The following is a 27,850-nucleotide window of genomic DNA, read 5'->3' as shown; positions in this document are numbered from 1 at the left end:
CAGGAATGGGACAATGAGGGATGTCCCCAGGGATGTCCCCACGATGTCACAGCAGGAAGGAGACAATCAGGGATGTCCCCAGGGATGTCCCCGTGGTGTCACAGCAGGGATGGGACAATGATGGATGTCCCAGAGATGTCCCCAGGGATGTCCCGGGGATGTCCCCATGGTGTCACAGCAGGAAGGGGACAATGAGGGATGTCCCAGAGATGTCCCCGGGATGTCCTGGGGATGTCCCCATGGTGTCACAGCAGGAAGGGGACAATGAGGGATGTCCCCAGGGATGTCCCAGGGATGTCCCCACGGTGTCACAGCAGGATGGGGACAATGAGGGATGTCCCAGAGATGTCCCCAGGGATGTCCCCAGGGAGGTCCCTGTGGTGTCACAGCAGGGATGGGGACAATGATGGATGTCCCAGGGCTGTCCCCGCGGTGTCCCTGCGGTGTCACAGCAGGAAGGGGACAATGAGGGATGTCCCCAGGGATGTCCCGGGGATGTCCCCAGGGATGTCCCTGTGGTGTCACAGCAGGATGGGGACAATGAGGGATGTCCCCAGGGATGTCCCCATGATGTCACAGCAGGAAGGGGATGATGTGGGATATTCCAGAGATGTCCCTGTGGTGTCACAGCAGGGATGGGACAATGAAGGATGTCCCCAGGGATGTCCCCACGGTGTCACAGCAGGAAGGGGACAATGAGGGATGTCCCCAGGGATGTCCCAGGGATGTCCCGGGGCTGTCCCCGCGGTGTCACAGCAGGAAGGGGACAATGAGGGATGTCCCAGAGATGTCCCCAGGGATGTCCCGGGGCTGTCCCAGGGATGTCCCAGGGCTGTCCCAGGGATGTCCCCGGGGCTGTCCCCGCGGTGTCACAGCAGGAAGGGGACGATGATGGATGTCCCGGGGCTGTCCCCGCGGTGTCACAGCAGGAAGGGGACGATGGGCGAGCGCAGCGGGGGGTAGTCCCGGAACTCGCGCAGGTAGCTGCGGTGCTTGCCCTGAGCCCAGATCGCCATCTGCACGAAGCCCACCAGCGAGAACAGCGCCACTGCGGGGACACCACAAATCCACCCCAAATCCACCCAATCACCCCTAAATCCACCCAAATCCACCAAATCACCCCTAAATCCACCCCACATCCCCTCAAATCCACCCCAAATCCCCCCTAAATCCACCTAAGCCACCCCACATCCCCAAAAATCCACCCCAAATCCACCCAATCACCCCAAAACCCACCCCAAATCCACCCCAAATCCCCCCAGAATCCACCCAAATCCACCCCAAATCCCCCCTAAATCCACCCAAATCCCCCCTAAATCCAACTAAGCCACCCCACATTCCCCAAAATCCACCCCAAAACCACCCAATCATCCCAAAACCCACCCCAAATCCACCCAATCACCCCTAAATCCACCCAAATCCACCCAATCACCCCCAAATCCACCCCACATCCCCAAAAATCCACCCCAAATCCACCCAATCACCCCTAAATCCACCTAAGCCACCCCACATCCCCCAAAATCCACCCCAAATCCACCCAATCACCCCTAAATCCACCCAAATCCACCAAATCACCCCTAAATCCACCCCATCACCCCAAAATCCACCACAAATCCCCCCAAAATCCACCCCAAATCCCCCTAAATCCACCCTAAATCCACCTAAGCCACCCCACATCCCCAAAAATCCACTCCAAATCCACCCAATCACCCCAAAACCCACCCCAAATCCACCCCAAATCCCCCCTAAATCCACCCAAATCCACCCCAAATCCCCCCTAAATCCACCCAAATCCCCCCTAAATCCAACTAAGCCACCCCACATCCCCAAAAATCCACCCCAAATCCACCCAATCACCCCAAAATCCACCCCAAATCCACCCAAAATCCACCCCAAATCCACCCAATCACCCCAAAATCCACCCCAAATCCACCCCAAATCCCCCCTAAATCCACCTAAGCCATCCCACATCCCCCAAAACCCACCCCAAATCCACCCAGTCACCCCAAAACCCACCCCAAATCCACCCAATCACCCCAAAATCCACCCCAAATCCACCCCAAATCCCCCCCAAATCCACCCTAAATCCACCTAAGCCACCCCACATCCCCCAAAACCCACCCCAAATCCACCCAGTCACCCCAAAACCCACCCCAAATCCACCCAATCACCCCAAAATCCACCCCAAATCCACCCCAAATCCCCCCCAAATCCACCCTAAATCCACCTAAGCCACCCCACATCCCCAAAAATCCACCCCAAATCCACCCAGTCACCCCAAAATCCACCCCAAATCCACCCAATCACCCCAAAATCCACCCCAAATCCACCCCAAATCCCCCCCAAATCCACCCTAAATCCACCTAAGCCACCCCACATCCCCCAAAATCCACCCCAAATCCACCCAGTCACCCTAAAATCCACCCCAAATCCCCCCTAAACCCACCCAAATCCACCTGAATCCCCCCCAAATCCCCCCAAAATCCCCCAGAGGGGATGCACAGGGACCCCAGGGTGGCACAGGGGACACAGAGAGGGGACACAGGGACCCCAGGGTGGCACAGGGGACACGGGGACCCCAGGGTGGCACAGGGGACACGGGGACCCCAGGGTGGCACAGGGACCCCAGGGTGGCACAGGGGACACAGAAAGGGGACACGGGGACCCCAGGGTGGCACAGGGGACACAGAGAGGGGACACGGGGACCCCAGGGTGGCACAGGGACCCCAGGGTGGCACAGGGGACACAGAAAGGGGACACGGGGACCCCAGGGTGGCACAGGGGACACAGAGAGGGGACACGGGGACCCCAGGGTGGCACAGGGGACACAGAAAGGGGACACGGGGACCCCAGGGTGGCACAGGGGACACAGAGAGGGGACACGGGGACCCCAGGGTGGCACGGGGGACACGGGGACCCCAGGGTGGTACAGGGGACACAGAGAGGGGACACGGGGACCCCAGGGTGGCACAGGGGACACGGGGACCCCAGGGTGGCACAGGGACCCCAGGGTGGCACAGGGGACACAGAAAGGGGACACGGGGACCCCAGGGTGGCACAGGGGACACAGAGAGGGGACACGGGGACCCCAGGGTGGCACAGGTGACACAGGGACCCCAGGGTGGCACAGGGGACACGGGGACCCCAGGGTGGCACAGGGACCCCAGGGTGGCACAGGGGACACAGAGAGGGGACACGGGGACCCCAGGGTGGCACAGGGGACACAGAGAGGGGACACGGGGACCCCAGGGTGGCACAGGGGACACGGGGACCCCAGGGTGGCACAGGGGACACAGAAAGGGGACACAGGGACCCCAGGGTGGCACAGGGGACACAGGGACCCCAGGGTGGCACAGGGACCCCAGGGTGGCACAGGGGACACAGGGACCCCAGGGTGGCACAGGGACCCCAGGGTGGCACAGGGGACACAGGGACCCCAGGGTGGCACAGGGACCCCAGGGTGGCACAGGGGACACAGGGACCCCAGGGTGGCACAGGGACCCCAGGGTGGCACAGGGGACACAGAGCCGGGGTGTCCAGGGTGCCACCGCCCTCCCTTGTCCCCTCGTGTCCCCTCGTGTCCCCTCACCGGGCAGGCACTGGGTCATGATGGTGAAACCGATCCAGGAGCCGACCTGGGGGGCACAAACGGGGTGGGGGGCGTCACCCACGCGGGTGTCACTTCTGGGGTGTCACCCATAGGGGTGTCACCCATGGGGCTGTCACCCATGGGGATGTCACTTTTGGGGTGTCACCCATAGGGGGGTGTCACTTTTGGGGTGTCACTTTTGGGGTGTCACCCATGGGGCTGTCACCCATAGGGGTGTCACCCATGGGGCTGTCACCCATGGGGATGTCACTTTTGGGGTGTCACCCATAGGGGGGTGTCACTTTTGGGGTGTCACTTTTGGGGTGTCACCCATGGGGCTGTCACCCATAGGGGTGTCACCCATGGGGCTGTCACCCATAGGGGGGTGTCACTTTTGAGGTGTCACCCATGGAGCTGTCACCCATAGGGGGGGTGTCACTTTTGGGGCGTCACTTCTGGGGTGTCACTTTTGGGGTGTCACTTTTGGGGTGTCACCCATGGGGCTGTCACCCATGGGGGTGTCACTTTTGGGGTGTCACCCACAGGGGTGTCACTTTTGGGATGTCACTTTTGGGGTGTCACCCATGGAGCTGTCACCCATGGGGCTGTCACTTTTGGGGATGTCACCCATAGGGGGGTGTCACTTTTGGGGTGTCACCCATAGGGGGGTGTCACTTTTGGGGATGTCACCCATGGGGCTGTCACTTTTGGGGATGTCACCCATGGGGATGTCACTTTTGGGGTGTCACCCATGGGGGTGTCACCCATAGGGGGGTGTCACTTTTGGGGTGTCACCCATGGGGTGTCATTTTTGGGGTGTCACTTTTGGGGTGTCACCCATGGGGCTGTCACCCATGGGGTGTCACTTTTGGGGTGTCACTTTTGGGGTGTCACCCATGGAGCTGTCACCCATGGGGGTGTCACTTTTGGGGTGTCACCCATGGGGGTGTCCCCATCCTCCACTGCAGTGACACCCCCAGCACAGCGATGTCCCCTCCTGTCCCCTCTCCCCCCAGGGGTGCCCCCCCTGCTCCCGGTGTCCCCAGGGCTGTCACACCCCCCAGGTGTCCCCAGGACTGTCCCCAGGTGTCCCCAGGGCTGTCACACCCCCCAGGACTGTCCCCAGGACTGTCCCCAGGTGTCCCCAGGGCTGTCACACCCCCCAGGTGTCCCCAGGGCCATGTCCCCCCCCAGGACTGTCCCCAGGTGTCCCCAGGGCTGTCACACCCCCAGGTGTCCCCAGAACTGTCCCTAGGTGTCCCCAGGTGTCCCCAGGGCTGTCACACCCCCAGGACTGTCCCCAGGACTGTCCCCAGGTGTCCCCAGGGCTGTCACACCCCCCAGGTGTCCCCAGGGCCATGTCCCCCCCCAGGACTGTCCCCAGGTGTCCCCAGGGCTGTCACACCCCCCAGGTGTCCCCAGGGCCATGTCCCCCCCCAGGACTGTCCCCAGGTGTCCCCAGGGCTGTCACACCCCCAGGTGTCCCCAGAACTGTCCCTAGGTGTCCCCAGGTGTCCCCAGGGCTGTCACACCCCCAGGACTGTCCCCAGGACTGTCCCCAGGTGTCCCCAGGACTGTCACACCCCCAGGACTGTCCCCAGGTGTCCCCAGGGCCGTTTTCCCCCCTCAGGTGTCCCCACAGCTGTTTCCCCCTCCCCAGGTGTCCCCCCAAGGTGTCCCCAGGGTGTCACCCTCCCCAGGTGTCCCCAGGTGTCCCCAGGTGACCTCGTAGGTGTAGTTGGGGCAGGACACGAGCAGGAAGAGCCACGTGAACGGGTTCCGGGTGGGGTACGGGATCTTCCGGGCCTTGGAGCCTGCGGGGACAGCGGGGGGGACACGGTGACACACCGGGACACCGGGACACACCAGGACACACGGGGACACCGGGACACACGGTGACACACCGGGACACCAGGACACACCGGGACACACCGGGACACACCGGGACACCGGGACACACAGGGACACCGGGACATGGTGACACACCGGGACACCGGGACACAGTGACACACGGGGACACCAGGACATGGTGACACACGGGGACACGGTGACACACGGGGACACCGGGAAACACGGTGACAGACAGGGACACCAGGACACACCGGGACACGGTGACACACCGGGACACTGGGACACACCAGGACATGGTGACACACCGGGACACACAGGGACACAGTGACACACGGGGACACCGGGACATGGTGACACACGGGGGCACGGTGACACACGGGGACACCAGGAAACACGGTGACAGACAGGGACGCCAGGACACACCGGGACACGGTGACACACCGGGACACACGGGGACACCGGGACACACAGGGACACCAGGACATGGTGACACACGGGGACACCGGGAAACACGGTGACAGACAGGGACACCAGGACACACCGGGACACGGTGACACACAGGGACACTGGGACACACGGGGACACGGTGACACACCAGGACACACAGGGACACAGTGACACACGGGGACACCGGGACATGGTGACACACGGGGGCACGGTGACACACGGGGACACCGGGAAACACGGTGACAGGGACACCAGGACACACCGGGACACGGTGACACACCGGGACACACGGGGACACACGGGGACACGGTGACACACCGGGACACACGGGGACACCGGGACACACAGGGACACCGGGACATGGTGACACACGGGGACACGGTGACACACGGGGACACCAGGAAACACGGTGACAGACAGGGACACCAGGACACACCGGGACACGGTGACACACCGGGACACACGGGGACACAGAGGGACACATGGGGACACACCGGTGACATGGGGACACAGAGGGACACACGGTGACACACGGGGACACCGGGAAACACGGTGACAGACAGGGACACCAGGACACACCGGGACACGGTGACACACCGGGACACTGGGACACACCGGGACATGGTGACACACCGGGACACACGGGGACACCGGGACACACAGGGACACCGGGACACGGGGGGACACGGTGACACACGGGGACACTGGGACACGGGGGGACACCGGGACACGGTGACACACAGGGACACAGGGGGACACTGGGACACACGGGGACACTGGGACACATGGGGACACACGGGGACATGCAGGGGACATGGGGACACATGGGGACAAGGGGACACAAAGGGACACACCGGTGACACACAGGGACACACCGGTGACATGGGGACACAGAGGGACACACAGGGACACACCTGTGACACACGGGGACACACAGGGAGACATGGGGACATACGGGGACACAGGGAGACACACGGGGACACACCGGTGACATGGGGACACAGAGGGACACACAGGTCACACACGGGTGACACCCTCAGGACACGTGTCATCCCCCAGGCCACCCTCCCGGACAGAGGCCACCCTCCTGTCCCCTCCTGTCCCCACCCTGCCAGCCCCCGGCTGCTCCCACGTGTCCTCGTGGTCTCTGCACCATCGTGTCCCCAGTGTCCCCCAGTGTCCCCCAGTGTCCCCCAATGTCCCCTCAATGTCTCCCAATGTCCCCTCAATGTCACCCAGTGTCCCCCAGTGTCCCCAGTGCTGTCTCCTGTGATGTCCCCAGTGTCCCCAGCACTGTCCCCAGCACTGTCCCCAGTGTCCCCAGCGCTGTCTCCAGTGCTGTCCCCAGTGTCCCCAGTGTCCCCAATGTCCCCAGCGCTGTCCCCAATGTCCCCAGCGCTGTCCCCAGTGTCCCCAGTGTCCCCAATGTCCCCAGCGCTGTCCCCAATGTCCCCAGCGCTGTCCCCAGTGTCCCCAGCGCTGTCTCCTGTGATGTCCCCAGTGTCCCCAGCGCTGTCTCCAGTGCTGTCCCCAGTGTCCCCAGTGTCCCCAATGTCCCCAGCACTGTCCCCAGTGTCCCCAGCGCTGTCCCCAGTGTCCCCAGCGCTGTCTCCTGTGATGTCCCCAGTGTCCCCAGCACTGTCCCCAGTGTCCCCAGTGTCCCCAGCACTGTCTCCTGTGATGTCCCCAGTGTCCCCAGCGCTGTCCCCAGTGTCCCCAGCACTGTCTCCTGTGATGTCCCCAGTGTCCCCAGTGCTGTCCCCAGTGTCCCCAGTGTCCCCAGCGCTGTCCCCAGTGTCCCCAGCGCTGTCCCCAGCGCTGTCTCCAGTGTCCCCAGTGTCCCCAATGTCCCCAGTGTCCCCAGTGTCCCCAGCGCTGTCCCCAGTGTCCCCAGTGTCCCCAATGTCCCCAGCACTGTCCCCAGTGTCCCCAGTGTCCCCAGCGCTGTCCCCAGTGTCCCCAGTGTCCCCAATGTCCCCAATGTCCCCAGTGTCCCCAGCGCTGTCCCCAGTGTCCCCAGTGTCCCCAGTGTCCCCAATGTCCCCAGCGCTGTCCCCAATGTCCCCAGCGCTGTCCCCAGTGTCCCCAGTGTCTCCTGTGATGTCCCCAGTGTCCCCAGCGCTGTCCCCGCTGTCCCCTCACCGGCGGGCCGCAGGTTCCTCAGGGCCACGTGGATGGAGAAGTTCCCGAGCTGGCAGAACTGGGGGGGGAGGGGAGGGGTCACAGGGGACCCCCCCAGGGACCCCTCAGTGTCCCCAGGGACCCCCCAAACCCCCCCAAAACCCCCCCAAACCCCCCATGCCCCCCCCACCCCAGCCCCCCAAAATCCCCACTGGGAACCCCCAAAATCCCCCCAAACCCCCCACCCCAGTCCCCCAAAATCCAAACTGTGACCCCCCCAAAATCCCCCCAAACCCCCCACCTCAGCCCCCCAAAATCCTCACTGGGACCCCCCCAAATCCCCCCAAACCTCCCACCCCAGCCCCCCCAAATCCCCACTGGGACCCCCCCCAAAATCCCCCCAAACCCCCCACCCCAGCCCCCCAAAATCCCCACTGGGACCCCCCAAAATCCCCCATGCCCCCCACCCCAGTCCCCCAAAATCCAAACTGTGACCCCCCCAAATCCCCCATGGCCCCCCAAACCCTCCCAAACCCCCCCATCCCAGCCCCCCAAACCCCCCCAGTCCCCACTGGGACCCCCCAAAACCCCCCATGGCCCCCCCAAACCTCCCATCCCAGCCCCCCCAAATCCCCCCAGTCCCCACTGGGACCCCCCCAAAAACCCCCCATGGCCCCCCCAAACCTCCCACCCCAGCCCCCCAAATCCCCCCAGAACTCCAGTCCCCACTGGGACCCCCAAAACCCGCCATGGCCCCCCCCAAACCTCCCACCCCACCCCCCCAAACCCCCCATGGCCCCCCCAAACCTCCCATCCCAGCCCCCCAAACCCCCCCAGTCCCCACTGGGACCCCCCAAAACCCCCCATGGCCCCCCCAAACCTCCCCTCCCACCCCCCCAAATCCCCCCAGTCCCCACTGGGACCCCCCAAAAACCCCCCATGGCCCCCCCCAAACCTCCCATCCCAGCCCCCCAAATCCCCCCAGAACTCCAGTCCCCACTGGGACCCCCCAAAACCCCCCATGGCCCCCTCAAACCTCCCACCCCAGCCCCCCAAATCCCCCCAGAACTCCAGTCCCCACTGGGACCCCCCCAAAAACCCCCCATGGCCCCCCCAAACCTCCCACCCCACCCCCCCAAACCCCCCATGGCCCCCCCAAACCTCCCACCCCAGCCCCCCCAAACCCCCCCAGTCCCCACTGGGACCCCCCAAAACCCCCCATGGCCCCCCCAAACCTCCCATCCCAGCCCCCCCAAACCACCCCAGTCCCCACTAGGACCCCCTGAACCCCCCATGGCCCCCCCAGTCCCCACTGGGGCCCCCAAAACCCCCCATGGCCCCCCCAAACCTCCCACCCCAGCCCCCCCAAATCCCCCCAGAACTCCAGTCCCCACTGGGACCCCCCAAAACCCCCCATGGCCCCCCCAAACCTCCCACCCCACCCCCCAAATGCCCCATGGCCCCCCCAAAGCCCCCACCCCCACCCTGTCCCCCCCGTGTCCCCCTGTCCCCGTCGGGCACCCACCAGGAACACGGCCAGCGCCAGCTTGACCTGCTCGTCACCGTAGGCTGGGGGGACACGGCGGGTCAGGGACAGCGACAGGGACAGAGGGGACAGGGACGGGGACAGGGATGGGGACAGAGGGGACAGGGATGGGGACAGGGACGGGGACAGAGGGGACAGGGATGGGGACAGGGACAGAGGGGACAGGGATGGGGACAGGGATGGGGACAGGGACAGAGGGGACAGGGACGGGGACAGGGACGGGGACAGGGATGGGGACAGAAATGGGGACAGAGGGGACAGGGATGAGGACAGGGATGGGGACAGAGGGGACAGGGATGGGGACAAGGATGGGGACAGAGGGGACAGGGACGGGGACAGGGACAGGGACAGAGGGGACAGAGATGGGGACAGGGATGGGGACAGGGATGGGGACAGGGATGGGGACAGAGGGGACAGGGACGGGGACAGGGACGGGGACAGGGATGGGGACAGGGACGGGGACAGGAATGGGGACAGAGATGGGGACAGGGATGGGGACAGGGACAGGGATGGGGACAGGGATGGGGACAGAGATGGGGACAGGGACAGGGATGGGGACAGAGGGGACAGGGACGGGGACAGGGATGGGGACAGGGATGGGGACAAGGATGGGGACAGGGATGGGGACAGAGATGGGGACAGAGGGGACAGGGATGGGGACAGGGATGGGGACAGGGATGGGGACAGGGATGGGGACAAGGATGGGGACAGGGATGGGGACAGGGATGGGGACATCAACAGGGACAGATGGGACAGGGATGGGGACAGGGATGGGGACAGGGACAGAGGGGACAGGGATGGGGACAGAGGGGACAGGGATGGGGACAGGGACAGAGGGGACAGGGATGGGGACAGGGACAGAGGGGACAGAGATGGGGACAGAGGGGACAGGGATGGGGACAGGGATGGGGACAGAGGGGACAGAGATGGGGACAGGGACAGAGGGGACAGGGGTGGGGACAGGGACAGAGATGGGTGTGGGGGGACGGGGACAGGGATGGGGACAGGGACAGGGATGGGGACAGGGACACAGGGACACCCCCAGTGTCCCCTGCAGGGGGGGACACGGAGGTGACAGTGACAGGGACAGCCACACCCCCGCGTGTCCCCTGGAGGCACAGGGGGACAAGGGGACACGGTGATGGGGACACGGGGGACACAGAGGGGACAGGGAGAGGATACAAGCGACCCTCGTGGGGACATGATGGGGCAGTGGGGACACACAGGTGACAGAGACAGGTGACAATGACAGTGACAAGTGACAGCGACAGGTGACAATGACAGGAATAGGTGACAGGTGACAGTGATGGGTGACAGGGACAGGTGACACTCACCTGGCAGGGTGTACAGTGACAGGGACAAGTGACAATGACAATGACAGGGACAGGTGACACTCACCTGGCGGGGTGTACAGTGACAGGGACAGGTGACAGTGACAGGTGACAGGGACAGGTGACACTCACCTGGCGGGGTGTACAGTGACAGGGACAGGTGACAATGACAGGTGACAGGGACAGGTGACAGGGACAGGTGACACTCACCTGGCGGGGTGTACAGTGACAGGGACAGGTGACAGTGACAGGTGACAGGGACAGGTGACACTCACCTGGCGGGGTGTACAGCGGGTGGTTGATGTAGTGGGGACAGTGGGGACACACATGTGACAGTGACAGGGACAGGTGACAGTGACAGGTGACACTCACCTGGCAGGGTGTACAGTGACAGGGACAGGTGACAATGACAGGTGACAGGTGACAGGTGACAGGGACAGGTGACACTCACCTGGCGGGGTGTACAGTGACAGGGACAGGTGACAGTGACAATGACAGTGACAGGGACAGGTGACACTCACCTGGCGGGGTGTACAGCGGGTGGTTGATGTAGTGGGGACAGTGGGGACACACATGTGACAGTGACAGGGACAGGTGACAGTGACAGGTGACACTCACCTGGCAGGGTGTACAGTGACAGGGACAGGTGACAATGACAGGTGACAGGTGACAGGTGACAGGGACAGGTGACACTCACCTGGCAGGGTGTACAGTGACAGGGACAGGTGACAATGACAGGTGACAGTGACAGGGACAGGTGACACTCACCTGGCGGGGTGTACAGCGGGTGGTTGATGTAGTGGGGACAGTGGGGACACACAGGTGACAGTGACAGTGACAGTGACAGGTGACACTCACCTGGCGGGGTGTACAGTGACAGGGACAGGTGACAATGACAGGTGACAGGGACAGGTGACACTCACCTGGCGGGGTGTACAGCGGGTGGTTGATGTAGTGGGGACAGTGGGGACACACAGGTGACAGTGACAGTGACAGGTGACAGGGACAGGTGACACTCACCTGGCGGGGTGTACAGTGACAGGGACAAGTGACAATGACAGGTGACAGGGACAGGTGACACTCACCTGGCGGGGTGTACAGTGACAGGGACAGGTGACAGTGACAGTGACAGGTGACAGGGACAGGTGACACTCACCTGGCGGGGTGTACAGTGACAGGGACAGGTGACAGTGACAGGTGACACTCACCTGGCGGGGTGTACAGTGACAGGGACAGGTGACAATGACAGGTGACAGGGACAGGTGACACTCACCTGGCGGGGTGTACAGCGGGTGGTTGATGTAGTGGGGACAGTGGGGACACACAGGTGACAGTGACAGTGACAGGTGACAGGGACAGGTGACACTCACCTGGCGGGGTGTACAGTGACAGGGACAGGTGACAGTGACAGGTGACAGTGACAGGTGACAGGGACAGGTGACACTCACCTGGCGGGGTGTACAGTGACAGGGACAGGTGACAATGACAGGTGACAGTGACAGGGACAGGTGACACTCACCTGGCGGGGTGTACAGTGACAATGACAGGTGACAATGACAGGTGACAGTGACAGTGACAGGTGACACTCACCTGGCGGGGTGTACAGTGACAGGGACAGGTGACAATGACAGGTGACAGGGACAGGTGACACTCACCTGGCGGGGTGTACAGTGACAGGGACAAGTGACAATGACAGGTGACAGGGACAGGTGACACTCACCTGGCGGGGTGTACAGTGACAGGGACAGGTGACAGTGACAGTGACAGGTGACAGGGACAGGTGACACTCACCTGGCGGGGTGTACAGTGACAGGGACAGGTGACAGTGACAGGTGACACTCACCTGGCGGGGTGTACAGTGACAGGGACAGGTGACAATGACAGGTGACAGGGACAGGTGACACTCACCTGGCGGGGTGTACAGTGACAGGGACAGGTGACAGGGACAGGTGACAGTGACAGGGACAGGTGACACTCACCTGGCGGGGTGTACAGTGACAGGGACAGGTGACAATGACAGGTGACAGGGACAGGTGACACTCACCTGGCGGGGTGTACAGCGGGTGGTTGATGTAGTGGGGACAGTGGGGACACACAGGTGACAGTGACAGTGACAGGTGACAGGGACAGGTGACACTCACCTGGCGGGGTGTACAGTGACAGGGACAGGTGACAGTGACAGGTGACAGTGACAGGTGACAGGGACAGGTGACACTCACCTGGCGGGGTGTACAGTGACAGGGACAGGTGACAATGACAGGTGACAGTGACAGGGACAGGTGACACTCACCTGGCGGGGTGTACAGTGACAATGACAGGTGACAATGACAGGTGACAGTGACAGTGACAGGTGACACTCACCTGGCGGGGTGTACAGTGACAGGGACAGGTGACAATGACAGGTGACAGGGACAGGTGACACTCACCTGGCGGGGTGTACAGCGGGTGGTTGATGTAGTGGGGACAGTGGGGACACACATGTGACAGTGACAGTGACAGGTGACAGGGACAGGTGACACTCACCTGGCGGGGTGTACAGTGACAGGGACAGGTGACAGTGACAGTGACAGGGACAGGTGACAGTGACAGGTGACACTCACCTGGTGGGGTGTACAGTGACAGGGACAGGTGACAGTGACAGTGACAGGGACAGGTGACAGGGACAGGTGACACTCACCTGGCGGGGTGTACAGTGACAGGGACAGGTGACAATGACAGGTGACAGTGACAGGGACAGGTGACACTCACCTGGCGGGGTGTACAGCGGGTGGTTGATGTAGTACGCCATCCAGGCAGCGAAGCCCCAGTAGTAGGTGCAGTTCTGGGGACATTGGGGACACATTGGGGACACCTTGGGGACACCTTGGGGACGCAGCAGTGGCAGGCAGGGGACACCTGGGGACAGCCAGGTGTGCGGGTGCTGCCACGGAGGGGACACGGCGGGAACGGGGCGACCTCGGGAGGACGGGCAGGTGGCCCAGGTGACAGTGACACCGGGACAGCGTCACACAGGGTCGGTGCTGGGCGGGAGCTGTGGGGACAGGGGGTGGCAGAGGTGACACAGGGGGGACAAGGAGGGGACAGGGGGTGGCAGAGGTGACACAGGGGGGACAGGGAGGGGACAGGGGGTGGCAGAGGTGACACAGGGGGGACAGGGAGGGGACAGGGGGTGGCAGAGGTGACACAAGGGGGACAGGGAGGGGACAGGGGGTGGCAGAGGTGACCTGGGGGGACAGGGAGGGGACAGGGGGTGGCAGAGGTGACACAAGGGGGACAGGGAGGGGACAGGGGGTGGCAGAGGTGACACAGGGGGGACAGAGGGTGGCAGAGGTGACACAGGGGGGACAGGGAGGGGACAGGGGGTGGCAGAGGTGACACAGGGGGGACAGGGAGGGGACAGGGGGTGGCAGAGGTGACCTGGGGGGACAGGGAGGGGACAGGGGGTGGCAGAGGTGACACAGGGGGGACAGGGAGGGGACAGGGGGTGGCAGAGGTGACCTGGGGGGACAGGGAGGGGACAGGGGGTGGCAGAGGTGACACAGGGGGGACAGGGAGGGGACAGGGGGTGGCAGAGGTGACACAGGGGGGACAGGGAGGGGACAGAGGGTGGCAGAGGTGACACAAGGGGGACAGGAAGGGGACAGGGGGTGGCAGAGGTGACCTGGGGGGACAGGGAGGGGACAGGGGGTGGCAGAGGTGACCTGGGGGGACAGGGAGGGGACAGGGGGTGGCAGAGGTGACACAAGGGGGACAGGGAGGGGACAGGGGGTGGCAGAGGTGACACAGGGGGACAGAGGGTGGCAGAGGTGACCTGGGGGGACAGGGAGGGGACAGGGGGTGGCAGAGGTGACCTGGGGGGACAGGGGGTGGCAGAGGTGACCCAAAGGGGACAGGGAGGTGACCCAGGTGACACCTCAGAGATGTGGCACAGGGTCGGTGCCACACCAGAACTGGTGGGGACACGGACAGGAGGGGACAGGGACGGGGACAGGAGGGGACGGGGACAGGGGACAGGGACAGGAGGGGACAGGGACAGGAGGGGACAAGGCGCTACCCCAGGTGTCACCTTGAGGACTCTGCTCAGGGACATCGTGAGAGGCGGTGGGGACAGGAGGGGACAGGGCGGTGCCTGGGGCACTGGGGCGGTGCAGAGGTGACACAGGTGGCAGTCAGGTGGCACTCAGGTGGCACTCAGGTGGCACAGGTGGCAGTGTCACCTTGAAGATGTTGCACGGGGGCACGGTGCCGTGCGAGAAGCGGTGGGGACAGGAGGGGACAGGGAGGGGACAGGGCGGTGACACTGATGCCAGGGCAGTGCTGGGGCGGTGACACAGGTGACAGGGTGATGGCACAGGTGACAGGGTGGTGACACTCAGGTGGCACAGGTGGCAGTGTCACCTTGAAGATGTTGCGCAGGGGCAGGGTGCCGTGCGAGAAGCGTTGGGGACAGGAGGGGACAAGGAGGGGACAGGGCGGTGCCCGGGACACTGGGGCGGTGCAGAGGTGACACAGGTGACAGGGTGGTGACACAGGTGACAGGGTGGTGACACTCAGGTGGCACTCAGGTGGCACAGGTGGCAGTGTCACCTTGAAGATGTTGCGAAGGGGCATGGTGCCGTGCGAGAAGCGGTGGGGACTGGAGGGGACAGGGAGGGGACAGGGCAGTGCCTGGGGCACTGGGGCGGTGCAGAGGTGACACAGGTGACACAGGTGACACTCAGGTGGCACTCAGGTGGCACTCAGGTGGCACTCAGGTGGCACAGGTGGCAGCGTCACCTTGAAGATGTTGCGCAGGGGCACGGTGCCATGTGAGAAGCGGTGGGGACAGGAGGGGACAGGAGGGGACAGGGAGAGGACAGGGCAGTGCCTGGGGCACTGGGGCGGTGCAGAGGTGACACAGGTGACAGGGTGGTGACACTCAGGTGGCACTCAGGTGGCACAGGTGGCAGTGTCACCTTGAAGATGTTGCGCAGGGGCATGGTGCCGTGCGAGAAGCGGTGGGGACAGGAGGGGACAGGGAGGGGACAGGGCGGTGCCTGGGGCACTGGGGCGGTGCAGAGGTGACACAGGTGACAGGGTGGTGGCACAGGTGACAGGGTGGTGACACAGGTGACACTCAGGTGGCACAGGTGGCAGTGTCACCTTGAAGATGTTGCGCAGGGGCATGGTGCCGTGCGAGAAGCGGTGCACGAAGAGCGTCTCCAGCAGCCGCTTGACGTAGTGGAACGAGTGACAGCAGCACGCCAGGCTGGGGACAGGGGACATTGGGGACATTGGGGACACACCTGGGGACACTCCTGGGCTCACCTCCCCCCCCTCCTCACCACCTGGCCTGTGTCACCCTGATGTGCCCTGCAGCCCCCCAATGTCCCCAGTGTCCCCCCAGTGTCCTCGATGTCCCCAGTGTCCCCCCCGATGTCCCCACTGTTGTCCCCCCTGATGTCCCCAGTGTCCCCCCAGTGTCCCAAATGTCCCCCCAGTGTCCCCAATGTCCCCCCGATGTCCCCAGTGTCCCCGTGTCCCCCCGATATCCCCAGTGTCCCTGCAGTGTCCCCACAGTGTCCCCAGTGTCCCCATGTCCCCCCTGATGTCCCTGCAGTGTCCCCAGTGTCCCCCCAGTGTCCCCAATGTCCCCCCCAGTGTCCCCATGTCCCCCCTGATGTCCCCATTGTCCCCCCAGTGTCCCCAATGTCCCCCAATGTCCCTAATGTCCTCAGTGTCCACAATGTCCCCCCCGATGTCCCCAATGTCCCTGCAGTGTCCCCCCATGTCCCCCAGTGTCTCCATGTCCCCCAGTGTCCCCAATGTCCCCAATGTCCCCCCCGTGTCCCCAGTGTCCCCGTGTCCCCCTGATGTCCCCAGTGTCCCCGTGTCCCCCTGATGTCCCCAGTGTCCCCAGTGTCCCCAGTGTCCCCCAGTGTCCCCCACGTCCCCCCCGTGTCCCCAGTGTCCCCGTGTCCCCCTGATGTCCCCAGTGTCCCCCCATGTCCCCAGTGTCCCTGTGTCCCCCAGTGTCCCCGTGTCCCCCCGACGTCCCCCAGTGTCCCCAATGTCCACCTTGATGTCCCCAGTGTCCCTGCAGTGTACCCCCGTGTCCCCGCAGTGTCCCCATGTCCCCCCAATGTCCCCAGTGTCCCCCCAGTGTCCCAAATGTCCCCTCTGATGTCCCCAGTGTCCCAGCAGTGTCCCCAATGTCCCCCCTCATGTCCCCAGTGTCCCCGTGTCCCCCTGATGTCCCCAGTGTCCCCGTGTCCCCATGTCCCCTCTGATGTCCCCAGTGTCCCCCCATGTCCCCAGTGTCCCTGCAGTGACCACAGTGTCCCCCTGATGTCCCTGCAGTGTCCCCCCAGTGTCCCCAATGTCCCCCCTGATGTCCCCAATGTCCCTGCAGTGACCCCAATGTCCCCAGTGTCCCCCCTGATGTCCCCAGTGTCCCCCCATGTCCCCCCCGTGTCCCCAGTGTCCCCGTGTCCCCCCCATGTCCCCCCCGTGTCCCCGGTGTCCCCGTGTCCCCCTGATGTCCCCAGTGTCCCCCCATGTCCCCCCCGTGTCCCCAGTGTCCCCGTGTCCCCCCCATGTCCCCCCCGTGTCCCCGGTGTCCCCGTGTCCCCCTGATGTCCCCAGTGCCCCCATGTCCCCAGGGTCCCCGATGTCCCCCCATGTCCCCAGGGTCCCCGATGTCCCCCCATGTCCCCAGTGTCCCCATGTCCCCCCCGTGTTCCCAGTGTCCCCATGTCCCCCCGATGTCCCCCCATGTCCCCATGTCCCCCCCGTGTCCCAGTGTCCCCCCATGTCCCCCAGTGTCCCCATGTCCCCCTGATGTCCCCGATGTCCCCCGTGTCCCCAGTGTCCCCGATGTCCCCCGTGTCCCCAGTGTCCCCGATGCCCCCAGTGTCCCCCTGATGTCCCCAGTGTCCCCAGTGTCCCCGTGTCCCCCCATGTCCCCAGTGTCCCCGATGTCCCCCAGTGTCCCCAATGTCCCCCCCGTGTCCCCATGTCCCCCTGACATCCCCCAGTGTCCCCGTGTCCCCCTGATGTCCCCAGTGTCCCTGTGTCCCCCCGACGTCCCCCGCGATGTCCCCGTGTCTCACTGGACCACGCGGTGCCGGCTGGCCGTGAAGTCGTAGCGGGGCCCGTAGAGGAACGGGACCCGGAAATAGAACAGCAGGTAAATGAGCAGGGGCCCCGCGTACTCCGTCAGGAACACCTGGCACAGGTGACAGGGGACACGTGAGGGACAGCTGGCACAGGTGACAGGGGACAGGGGACAGTCAGCGACACCTGGCACAGGTGACAGGGGACACGTGAGGGACAGGGGACAGGGGACAGGGGACACTCAGGGACACCTGGCACAGGTAAATGAGCAGGGGCCCCGCGTACTCCGTCAGGAACACCTGGCACAGGTGACAGGGGACACGTGAGGGACAGCTGGCACAGGTGACAGGGGACAGGGGACAGTCAGCGACACCTGGCACAGGTGACAGGGGACACGTGAGGGACAGGGGACAGGGGACAGGGGACACTCAGGGACACCTGGCACAGGTAAATGAGCAGGGGCCCCGCGTACTCCGTCAGGAACACCTGGCACAGGTGACAGGGGACACGTGAGGGACAGGGGACACTCAGGGACACCTGGCACAGGTGACAGGGGACACTCAGGGACACCTGGCACAGGTGACAGGGGACACTCAGGGACACCTGGCACAGGTGACAGGGGACACTCAGGAACACCTGGCACAGGTAAATGAGCAGGGGCCCCGCGTACTCCGTCAGGAACACCTGGCACAGGTGACAGGGGACACGTGAGGGACAGGGGACACTCAGGGACACCTGGCACAGGTGACAGGGGACACGTGAGGGACAGGGGACACTCAGGGACACCTGGCACAGGTGACAGGGGACAGGTGAAGGACACCTGGCACAGGTGACAGGGGACAGGTGAGGGACAGGGGACAGGGGACAGGGGACACGTGAGGGACACCTGGCACAGGTGACAGGGGACAGGGGACAGTCAGCGACACCTGGCACAGGTGACAGGGGACACGTGAGGGACAGGGGACAGGGGACAGGGGACAGTCAGGGACACCTGGCACAGGTAAATGAGCAGGGGCCCCGCGTACTCCGTCAGGAACACCTGGCACAGGTGACAGGGGACACGTGAGGGACAGCTGGCACAGGTGACAGGGGACAGGGGACAGTCAGCGACACCTGGCACAGGTGACAGGGGACACGTGAGGGACAGGGGACAGGGGACAGGGGACAGTCAGGGACACCTGGCACAGGTAAATGAGCAGGGGCCCCGCGTACTCCGTCAGGAACACCTGGCACAGGTGACAGGGGACACGTGAGGGACAGGGGACACTCAGGAACACCTGGCACAGGTGACAGGTGACAGGTGAGGGACAGGGGACAGGGGACAGGGGACACTCAGGGACACCTGGCACAGGTGACAGGGGACACTCAGGGACACCTGGCACAGGTGACAGGGGACACTCAAGGACACCTGGCACAGGTGACAGGGGACACGTGAGGGACAGGGTACAGGGGACACTCAGGGACACCTGGCACAGGTGACAGGGGACACGTGAGGGACAGGGTACAGGGGACACTCAGGGACACCTGGCACAGGTAAATGAGCAGGGGCCCTGCGTACTCCATCAGGAACACCTGGCACAGGTGACAGGTGACAGGGGACAGGTGAGGGACAGGTGACAGGGGACAGGGGACACTCAGGGACACCTGGCACAGGTAAATGAGCAGGGGCCCTGTGTACTCCGTCAGGAACACCTGGCACAGGTGACAGGGGACAGGGGACACTCAGGGACACCTGGGACAGGTGACACGGGACACGTGAGGGACACCTGGCACAGGTGACAGGGGACAGGTGAGGGACAGGTGACAGGGGACAGGTGAGGGACACCTGGGACAGAGGAACACAGGGGACATGGGACACCCAGGAGCAGGGACAGAGGGACAGAAGAGGGACAGACGGACGCAGGGACACCGGGGTGACACAGGTGACACACAGGTGACACAGGCGTAACAGAGAGATGACACAGGTGACACAGGGGTGACACAGAGATGACACACAGGTGACACAGAGGTGACACAGAGGTGACACAGGTGGCACACAGGTGACACAGAGGTGACACACAGATGGCACACAGGTGACACAGGTGGCACACAGGTGACACAGAGGTGACACAGAGGTGACAGATGGCACGCAGGTGACACAGGTGGCACACAGGTGACACAGAGGTGACACAGAGGTGACACACAGGTGGCACACAGGTGACACAGAGGTGACACAGGTGACACAGAGGTGACACAGTGGATGACACAGGTGACACAGCTGACACAGAGGTGACACATGGGTGGCACAGGTGACACAGGTGACACAGGTGACACAGAGGTGACACACGGGTGGCACAGGTGACACAGGTGACACAGTGGATGACACAGAGGTGGCACACAGGTGACACACGGGTGGCACAGGTGACACACGGGTGACACAGTGGATGACACAGGTGGCACAAAGGTGACACACGGGTGGCACAGGTGGCACACAGGTGACACAGCTGACACAGAGGTGACACACAGGTGGCACACAGGTGACACAGCTGACACAGAGGTGACACACAGGTGGCACACAGGTGACACACGGGTGGCACAGGTGACACAGGTGACACAGTGGATGACACAGAGGTGGCACACAGGTGACACACAGGTGACACAGTGGATGACACACAGGTGACACACAGGTGACACAGGTGACACAGAGGTGACACAGAAGTGACACAGAAGTGACACAGAGGTGGCACAGGTGACCCGGTGCCCTCACCGTGACCCAGCTGATCTGTGCCCCCAGGTCCCGGAAGTAGAGCGTGGCCGTGGTGCCCACGGGCAGCGACTGCAGCACGTCCTCGTCCTTCAGCGAGCGCCCCTCTGCGGACAGCACACCTGGAACACCTGGCACACATCTGGGAACACCTGGCACAGCTGGGAACACACCTGGCACACAGCTGGGAACACCTGGCACAGCTGGGAACACCTGGCACACAGCTGGCACAGCTGGCACACACCTGGAACACCTGGCACACACCTGGCACACACCTGGAACACCTGGCACACACCTGGCACAGCTGGCACACACCTGGCACAGCTGGCACACACCTGGCACACACCTGGAACACCTGGCACACAGCTGGGAACACCTGGCACACACCTGGCACAACTGGCACACACCTGGCACACACCTGGCACACAGCTGGGAACACCTGGCACACACCTGGCACAGCTGGCACACACCTGGCACACACCTGGTGCACACACCTGGGAACACACCTGGCACAGCTAGGAACACCTGGGAACACCTGGCACACACCTGGGAACACCTGGCACACACCTGGCACACACCTGGGAACACACCTGGCACACGCCTGTCACACACCTGGGAACACCTGGGAACACCTGGCACACGCCTGTCACACACCTGGGAACACCTGGCACACACCTGGCACACACCTGGCACACCTGGGAACACCTGGCACAGCTGGCACACACCTTGGAGGTACCTAGGGACACCTGGCGCACACCTCAGGACATCCCTGGGGACACCCAGGGACACACCTGGCACACCTGGGGGGTTCCTGGCACCACCTGGGGGACACCTGGGGATGCCTGGGGACACCTGGAGGACACCGGGACATCCCTGAGACACCTGGGGGACACCTGGGGACACCTGGGACATCCCTGAGACACCTGGGGGACACCTGGGGGACACCTGGGGACATCCCTGAGACACCTGGGGGACACCTGGGGGACACCTGGGGGACACCTGGGGACATCCCTGAGACACCTGGGGGACACCTGGGGGACACCTGGGGACATCCCTGAGACACCTGGGGGACACCTGGGGGACACCTGGGGGACACCTGGGGACACCTGGGGACACCTGGGACATCCCTGAGACACCTGGGGGACACCTGGGGGACACCTGGGGGATGCCTGGGGACACCTGGGACATCCCTGAGACACCTGGGGGACACCTGGGGGATGCCTGGGGACACCTGGGACATCCCTGAGACACCTGGGGGACACCTGGGGGATGCCTGGGGACACCTGGGACATCCCTGAGACACCTGGGGGACACCTGGGGACACCTGGGGGACGCCTGGGACATCCCTGAGACACCTGGGGGACACCTGGGGGACACCTGGGGGACACCTGGGGACATCCCTGAGACACCTGGGGACACCTGGGGGACACCTGGGGACATCCCTGAGACACCTGGGGGACACCTGGGGGACACCTGGGGACATCCCTGAGACACCTGGGGGACACCTGGGGGACACCTGGGGGACACCTGGGGACACCTGGGGACACCTGGGACATCCCTGAGACACCTGGGGGACACCTGGGGGATGCCTGGGGACACCTGGGACATCCCTGAGACACCTGGGGGACACCTGGGGACACCTGGGGGACGCCTGGGGACACCTGGGGACACCTGGGGGACACCTGGGACATCCCTGAGACACCTGGAGGACACCTGGGGACACCTGGGGACACCTGGAGGACACCTGGGACATCCCTGAGACACCTGGGGGACACGTGGGGACACCTGGGGGACACCTGGGGACACATGGGGGACACCTGGGGATGCCTGGGGACACGTGGGGGACACCTGGTGACATCTTGGAGACACCTGGGGACACCTGGGGACATATTGAGGACACCTGGGGACACCTTGGGGACACCTGGGGACACATTGAGGACACCTTGGGGACACCTGGGGACACGGTGGTGGCACTCACTGGGGTCCAGGCGCAGGGACTGCCTCGCCGGGTACCACTGGGGATCTGTGGGACAGAGGGGACAGCGGTGGTGGCACTGCGGGGACAGCGGTGGTGGCACTGTGGGGACAGTGACGGTGGCACTGCGGGGACAGGGATGGTGACACTGTGGGGACAGCGGTGGTGGCACTGCAGAGACAGGGATGGTGGCACTGTGGGGACAGGGATGGTGGCACTGCGGGGACAGGGATGGTGACACTGCGGGGACCGCGGTGGTGGCACTGCGGGGACAGGGATGGTGGCACTGTGGGGACAGGGATGGTGGCACTGTGGGGACAGCGGTGGTGGCACCGTGGGGACAGCAGTGGTGGCACTGTGGGGACAGTGGTGGTGGCACTGCAGGGACAGCAGTGGTGGCACAGCAGGGACAAGGCCACAGAGGGGACAGCTGCGGTGGCACCACGGGGACAGCTGCGGTGGCACCGCGGGGACAGCTGCGGTGGCACCGCGGGGACACGGCCACAGAGGGGACAGCCAAGGGGGACACGGCCCCGTGCTGGGTGTCTGATGCCGATGGTGACAGTGGTGGCCCTGTGACAAGTCCTTGGCCAGGATGGAGGTCCCCGTGGCCCGGTGACACGTCCCCATGTCCTGGTGACATGTCCCCATGTCCCCATGGCCCGGTGACACGTCCCCATGTCCCAGTGACACGTCCCCATGTCCCCACGTCCCGGTGACACGTCCCCATGTCCCCACGTCCCCACGTCCCGGTGACACGTCCCCATGGTCCGGTGACATGTCCCCATGTCCCCATGTCCTGGTGACATGTCCCCATGTCCCCACGGCCCGGTGACACATCCCCATGGTCCGGTGACACGTCCCCATGTCCCCATGTCCTGGTGACACGTCCCTATGTCCCCACGTCCCGGTGACACGTCCCCGTGGCCCGGTGACATGTCCCCATGTCCCAGTGACACGTCCCCATGTCCCCGAGGCCCGGTGACACGTCCCCATGTCCCAGTGACACGTCCCCATGTCCCCATGTCCCAGTGACACGTCCCCATGTCCCCATGTCCTGGTGACACGTCCCCATGATCCGGTGACACGTCCCCATGTCCTGGTGACACGTCCCCATGTCCCCATGTCCTGGTGACACATCCCCATGTCCTGGTGACACGTCCCCATGTTCCCATATCCCGGTCACACGTCCCCGTGGCCCGGAGACACGTCCCCATGTCCCCATGGTCCGGTGACATGTCCCCATGTCCCGGTGACACATCCCCGTGGTCCGGTGACATGTCCCCATGTTCCCATGTCCTGGTGACACGTCCCCATGTCCCCATCATCCGGTGACACATCCCCATGTCCTGGTGACACGTCCCCATGTTCCCATATCCCGGTCACACGTCCCCGTATCCCGGTGACACGTCCCCATGTCCCCATGGTCCGGTGACATGTCCCCATGTCCCGGTGACACATCCCCGTGTCCCGGTGACATGTCCCCATGTCCCCATATCCCTGTGACACGTCCCCATGTCCCCACGTCCCGGTGACACGTCCCCACGTCCCCATGGTCTGGTGACACGTCCCCATGTCCCAGTGACAGGTCCCCATGTCCCCATGTCCTGGTGACACGTCCCCATGTCCCGGTGACACGTCCCCATGTCCCCATGTCCTGGTGACATGTCCCCATGTCCCGGTGACACGTCCCCATGTCCCCATGGTCCGGTGACATGTCCCCATGTCCCGGTGACACATCCCCGTGGTCCGGTGACATGTCCCCATATCCCCATGGCCTGGTGACACGTCCCCGTGGCCCGGTGACATGTCCCCATGTCCCGGTGACACGTCCCCATGTCCCCATGGTCCGGTGACACGTCCCCATGTCCTGGTAACACGTCCCCATGTCCCCATGTGCTGGTGACACGTCCCTGTGGCCCGGTGACACGTCCCCATGTCCCCATGTCCCGGTGACATGTCCCCATGGCCCAGTGACAGGTCCCAGCCACACTGAGGGTCCCCAAGGCCCCATGAAGGGTCCCCATCTTTGTCCCTGTCCCCTCCCCTGTCCCCATGTCCCCATGTCCCCCTGTCCCCTGTCCCCATGTCCCCTGTCCCTGTCCCCTGTCCCCTGTCCCTGTCCCTGTCCCCTGTCCCTGTCCCCCTGTCCCCTGTCCCATGTCCCCATGTCCCCTTGTCCCCACTCACGGCTTTTGCTGAACAGGTTTTTGATGTCGGCCACCGTGGCCTGAGGCTCCACCTGGGGACAGCGAGGGCGGTCAGGGGACGCGGGGACAGTGCCAGGCCACCCCGTGTCCCCTCCCACGCTGTCCCTGTGTCCCCCCCTCTGTCCCCATGTCCCCTCTTGTCCCTGTGTCCCCATGTCCCCTCCTGTCCCCCCATGTCCCTGTGTCCCCCCACGCTGTCCCCGTGTCCCCATGTCCCTGTGTCCCCCCGTGTCCCTCCATGTCCCCCCTGTCCCCATGTCCCCTCCTGTCCCCCCATGTCCCTGTGTCCCCCCACGCTGTCCCCGTGTCCCCATGTCCCTGTGTCCCCCCGTGTCCCTCCATGTCCCTCCATGTCCCCATATCCCCGTGTCCCCCCATGTCCCCCCATATCCCCCCATGTCCCCCTGTCCCCATATCCCCGTGTCCCCCCATGTCCCCCCATATCCCCCCATGTCCCCATGTCCCCCATATCCCCCTATGTCCCCCTGTCCCCCCATGTCCCCATGTCCCCCATATCCCCCCATGTCCCCATGTCCCCCCATGTCCCCCTGTCCCCATGTCCCCCCATGTCCCCCCATATCCCCCCATGTCCCCCATGTCCCCATGTCCTCCCATATCCCCCCGTGTCCCCATGTCCCCCTATGTCCCCCTGTCCCCCCATATCCCCATGTCCCCCATGTCACCCCATATCCCCCCCGTCCCCATGTCACCCCACATCTCCGTGTCCCCATGTCACCCCATATCCCCCCGTGTCCCCCTGTCCCCCCGTGTCTCCTCGTCCCCATGTCCCCCCATGTCCTGCCATGTCCCCGTGTCCCCCTGTCCCCCTATATCCCCCCCTGTCCCCGTGTCACTCCATATCCCTGTGTCCCCATGTCCCCATGTCCTCCCATATCCCCCTATGTCCCCCTATGTCCCCATGTCCCCCCATGTCCCCATGTCCTGCCATGTCCCCATGTCCCCCTGTCCCCCCGTGTCCCCCATATCCCCCCATGTCCCCCATGTCCCCCCATATCCCCCCATGTCCCCCCATGTCCCCATGTCCCCCTGTCCCCCCGTGTCCCCCATGTCCCGTGTCCCCATGTCCCCCCATATCCCCCCATGTCCCCATATCCCCCCATGTCCCCATGTCCCCCCGTGTCCCCCATATCCCCCCATGTCCCCATATCCCCCCATGTCCCCATGTCCCCGTGTCCCCCATGTCCCCCCGTGTCCCCCTGTCCCCCCATGTCCCCCCATATCCCCATGTCCCCCATGTCACCCCATATCCCCCCCGTCCCCATGTCACCCCACATCTCCGTGTCCCCATGTCACCCCATATCTCCCCGTGTCCCCCTGTCCCCCCGTGTCCCCCCGTGTCCCCCATGTCCCCCTGTCCCCACACCTTGTCGAGGAAGCAGAGCTTGTCCCTGGTGCGGGCGTCCAGGATCTCCACCTCGAAGAAGAGCACCGCCGATTTCTTGGGCCGCTTGCCGGGGGCCACCGCTGGCCACAGCCCCAGCACGGGCCCCGGGGCCACCGGGCCACCCTCGCGGGGTGCCACTGCCACCTCCATGTCGCCGCGCCCGCCCGAAACCCGATCGGCCCCGGCGGCCGCTAAATATAACCCGGCCCCCCCGGGTGGCCCCGTGGTGGCCCCGCGGTGGCCCTGGAGGTGGCCCTGGAGGTGGCCCGGGGGGTGGCCACCGGAGGGACAGTGTCACCCGGCGGGGACAGGACGGGACAGGACGGGACAGGAGGTGAGGCCGGACCCCCCCCCCCACAATGTCCCCGCGAGCCCCGGTGGCCCGAGGTGGGGACAGAGTGGCCGCGGCCATGTGGCCACTGTCACCGGCGGGGGGTGACGTCACGCGGGGACACCGGGACGGGTTTGTCCCCGCGGGCCGGGGCTCTGTCACCCCCGGGGGAGGTGACACAGGCTGGGGACACCGCCATGGGGCTCTGTCACCCCCGTGGGGGGGAGGTGACAGCTCCGTGGGCTACCGGGGCCGTGCCCGAGGAGCCACCGCGGGCGCGGCGGCGGTGACGGCGACAGCGACAGTGGCGCTCGGGGGTGACAGCGGGGCCCGTCCCGGGGTCACTCAGGGCCCTGCTGCCACCGCGGGGGTGGCGGAGCCCGCCCGGGACCCTCCGGGACCTTCCAGAACCTTCCGGGACCCTCCGGGACCACCGAGAGTCCCGGGACACCAAGCCCCGCCCCCTCGCGAGGCCCCGCCCCATTCCACAACGGCCACGCCCAAAGCCCCACCCCCGCCACACCGAGCAGGCTCGCCCTGACGCGCATGCGCACAGCGCGACATTTCCCCCCCCACCCCCCCTTGTGGCACATGCGCAGAGCGCGTCCCGGGTGCCCCGGGGCGGAACGCGCGGGTTCCGCGAGGTCGCCGCGATGGCGCCGTGCGGGGCCGGCGGGGCCGGCGCTCGGGGCCGCTCCGGTGGCGGTGTCCGCTCCGGGCCGCGGGCAGCGCGGCCGCCTCACCTCGTAGTGCTTCATGGCCGCTGCGCTCCGCCGCTCCCGCCGCCCCCGCCGCCCCCACGTGACCCGCCCCTCACGCCCGCGGGGGGGGCGGGGCCTGAGGCTCGGCCAATCGGCGGCGCTCGCGTGGCTCGGCTCGGCCAATCAGGACGCAGCGGCCCCGCTCGCGCGCTCGCCCCTTCCCGCCGCGCCGGTTGCCGGGGCAACGCGAACGCCCGAGGGGGCCTCCGCCAATGGGAGGCGGGGGCGGGGCGTGGAGTGACGGCTAGGGCAGCCAATGGGATCGCGGCGGGGGCGGGGCTGGGGGTGGAGTGACGGTCAGCTCGGCCAATGGGCTCGCGGTAGGGGTGGGAAGTGGGAGGGGCAAACACCGCATGAGGGCGGGTCTAAAGGGGCGGGGGGGTCTGGGGGGGGGGCATGGGCAATGGAGGGGTCACAGGGACTGGGGCCCATGTCCCCATGTCCC

The 27,850-nt window shown here is 65.0% G+C and overlaps 1 protein-coding gene across 3 annotated transcripts; it reads right to left on the bottom strand.

The window, feature by feature from the left end:
- Positions 1 to 735: 735 nt before the first annotated feature.
- Positions 736 to 27,499, bottom strand: TECR (trans-2,3-enoyl-CoA reductase). 3 transcript variants are annotated; one of them, XR_010995185.1, is made up of 14 exons: positions 27,388 to 27,498; positions 26,293 to 26,343; positions 24,889 to 24,940; positions 22,702 to 22,746; positions 20,727 to 20,830; positions 17,977 to 18,092; positions 16,028 to 16,133; positions 13,634 to 13,706; positions 9,534 to 9,577; positions 8,030 to 8,087; positions 5,315 to 5,403; positions 3,590 to 3,635; positions 861 to 1,048; positions 736 to 752 (listed from the first exon to the last, which is right to left on the bottom strand). XR_010995185.1 is itself a non-coding variant. In XM_068178181.1 (13 exons), exons 1-13 carry the CDS (start codon positions 27,400 to 27,402, stop codon positions 921 to 923), a joined length of 927 nt encoding a protein of 308 aa, XP_068034282.1. In that variant the 5' UTR covers positions 27,403 to 27,498; the 3' UTR covers positions 828 to 920. The 3 variants fall into 3 exon arrangements, 2 of the variants coding, with proteins under 2 accessions (XP_068034282.1, XP_068034283.1); XM_068178181.1 differs by lacking the exon at positions 736 to 752 and having other exon boundaries at positions 828 to 1,048; XM_068178182.1 differs by lacking the exons at positions 736 to 752; positions 8,030 to 8,087; positions 9,534 to 9,577 and having other exon boundaries at positions 828 to 1,048; positions 27,388 to 27,499.
- Between the last annotated feature and the right edge of the window lie 351 nt (positions 27,500 to 27,850).

This window comes from Anomalospiza imberbis, unplaced genomic scaffold (assembly GCF_031753505.1).
Source record: "Anomalospiza imberbis isolate Cuckoo-Finch-1a 21T00152 unplaced genomic scaffold, ASM3175350v1 scaffold_218, whole genome shotgun sequence".
NCBI classification, from domain to species: domain Eukaryota; kingdom Metazoa; phylum Chordata; class Aves; order Passeriformes; family Viduidae; genus Anomalospiza; species Anomalospiza imberbis.
The sequence above is the reverse complement of the archived record's forward strand: the minus strand, read 5'-3'. Positions and strand labels throughout refer to the sequence as shown.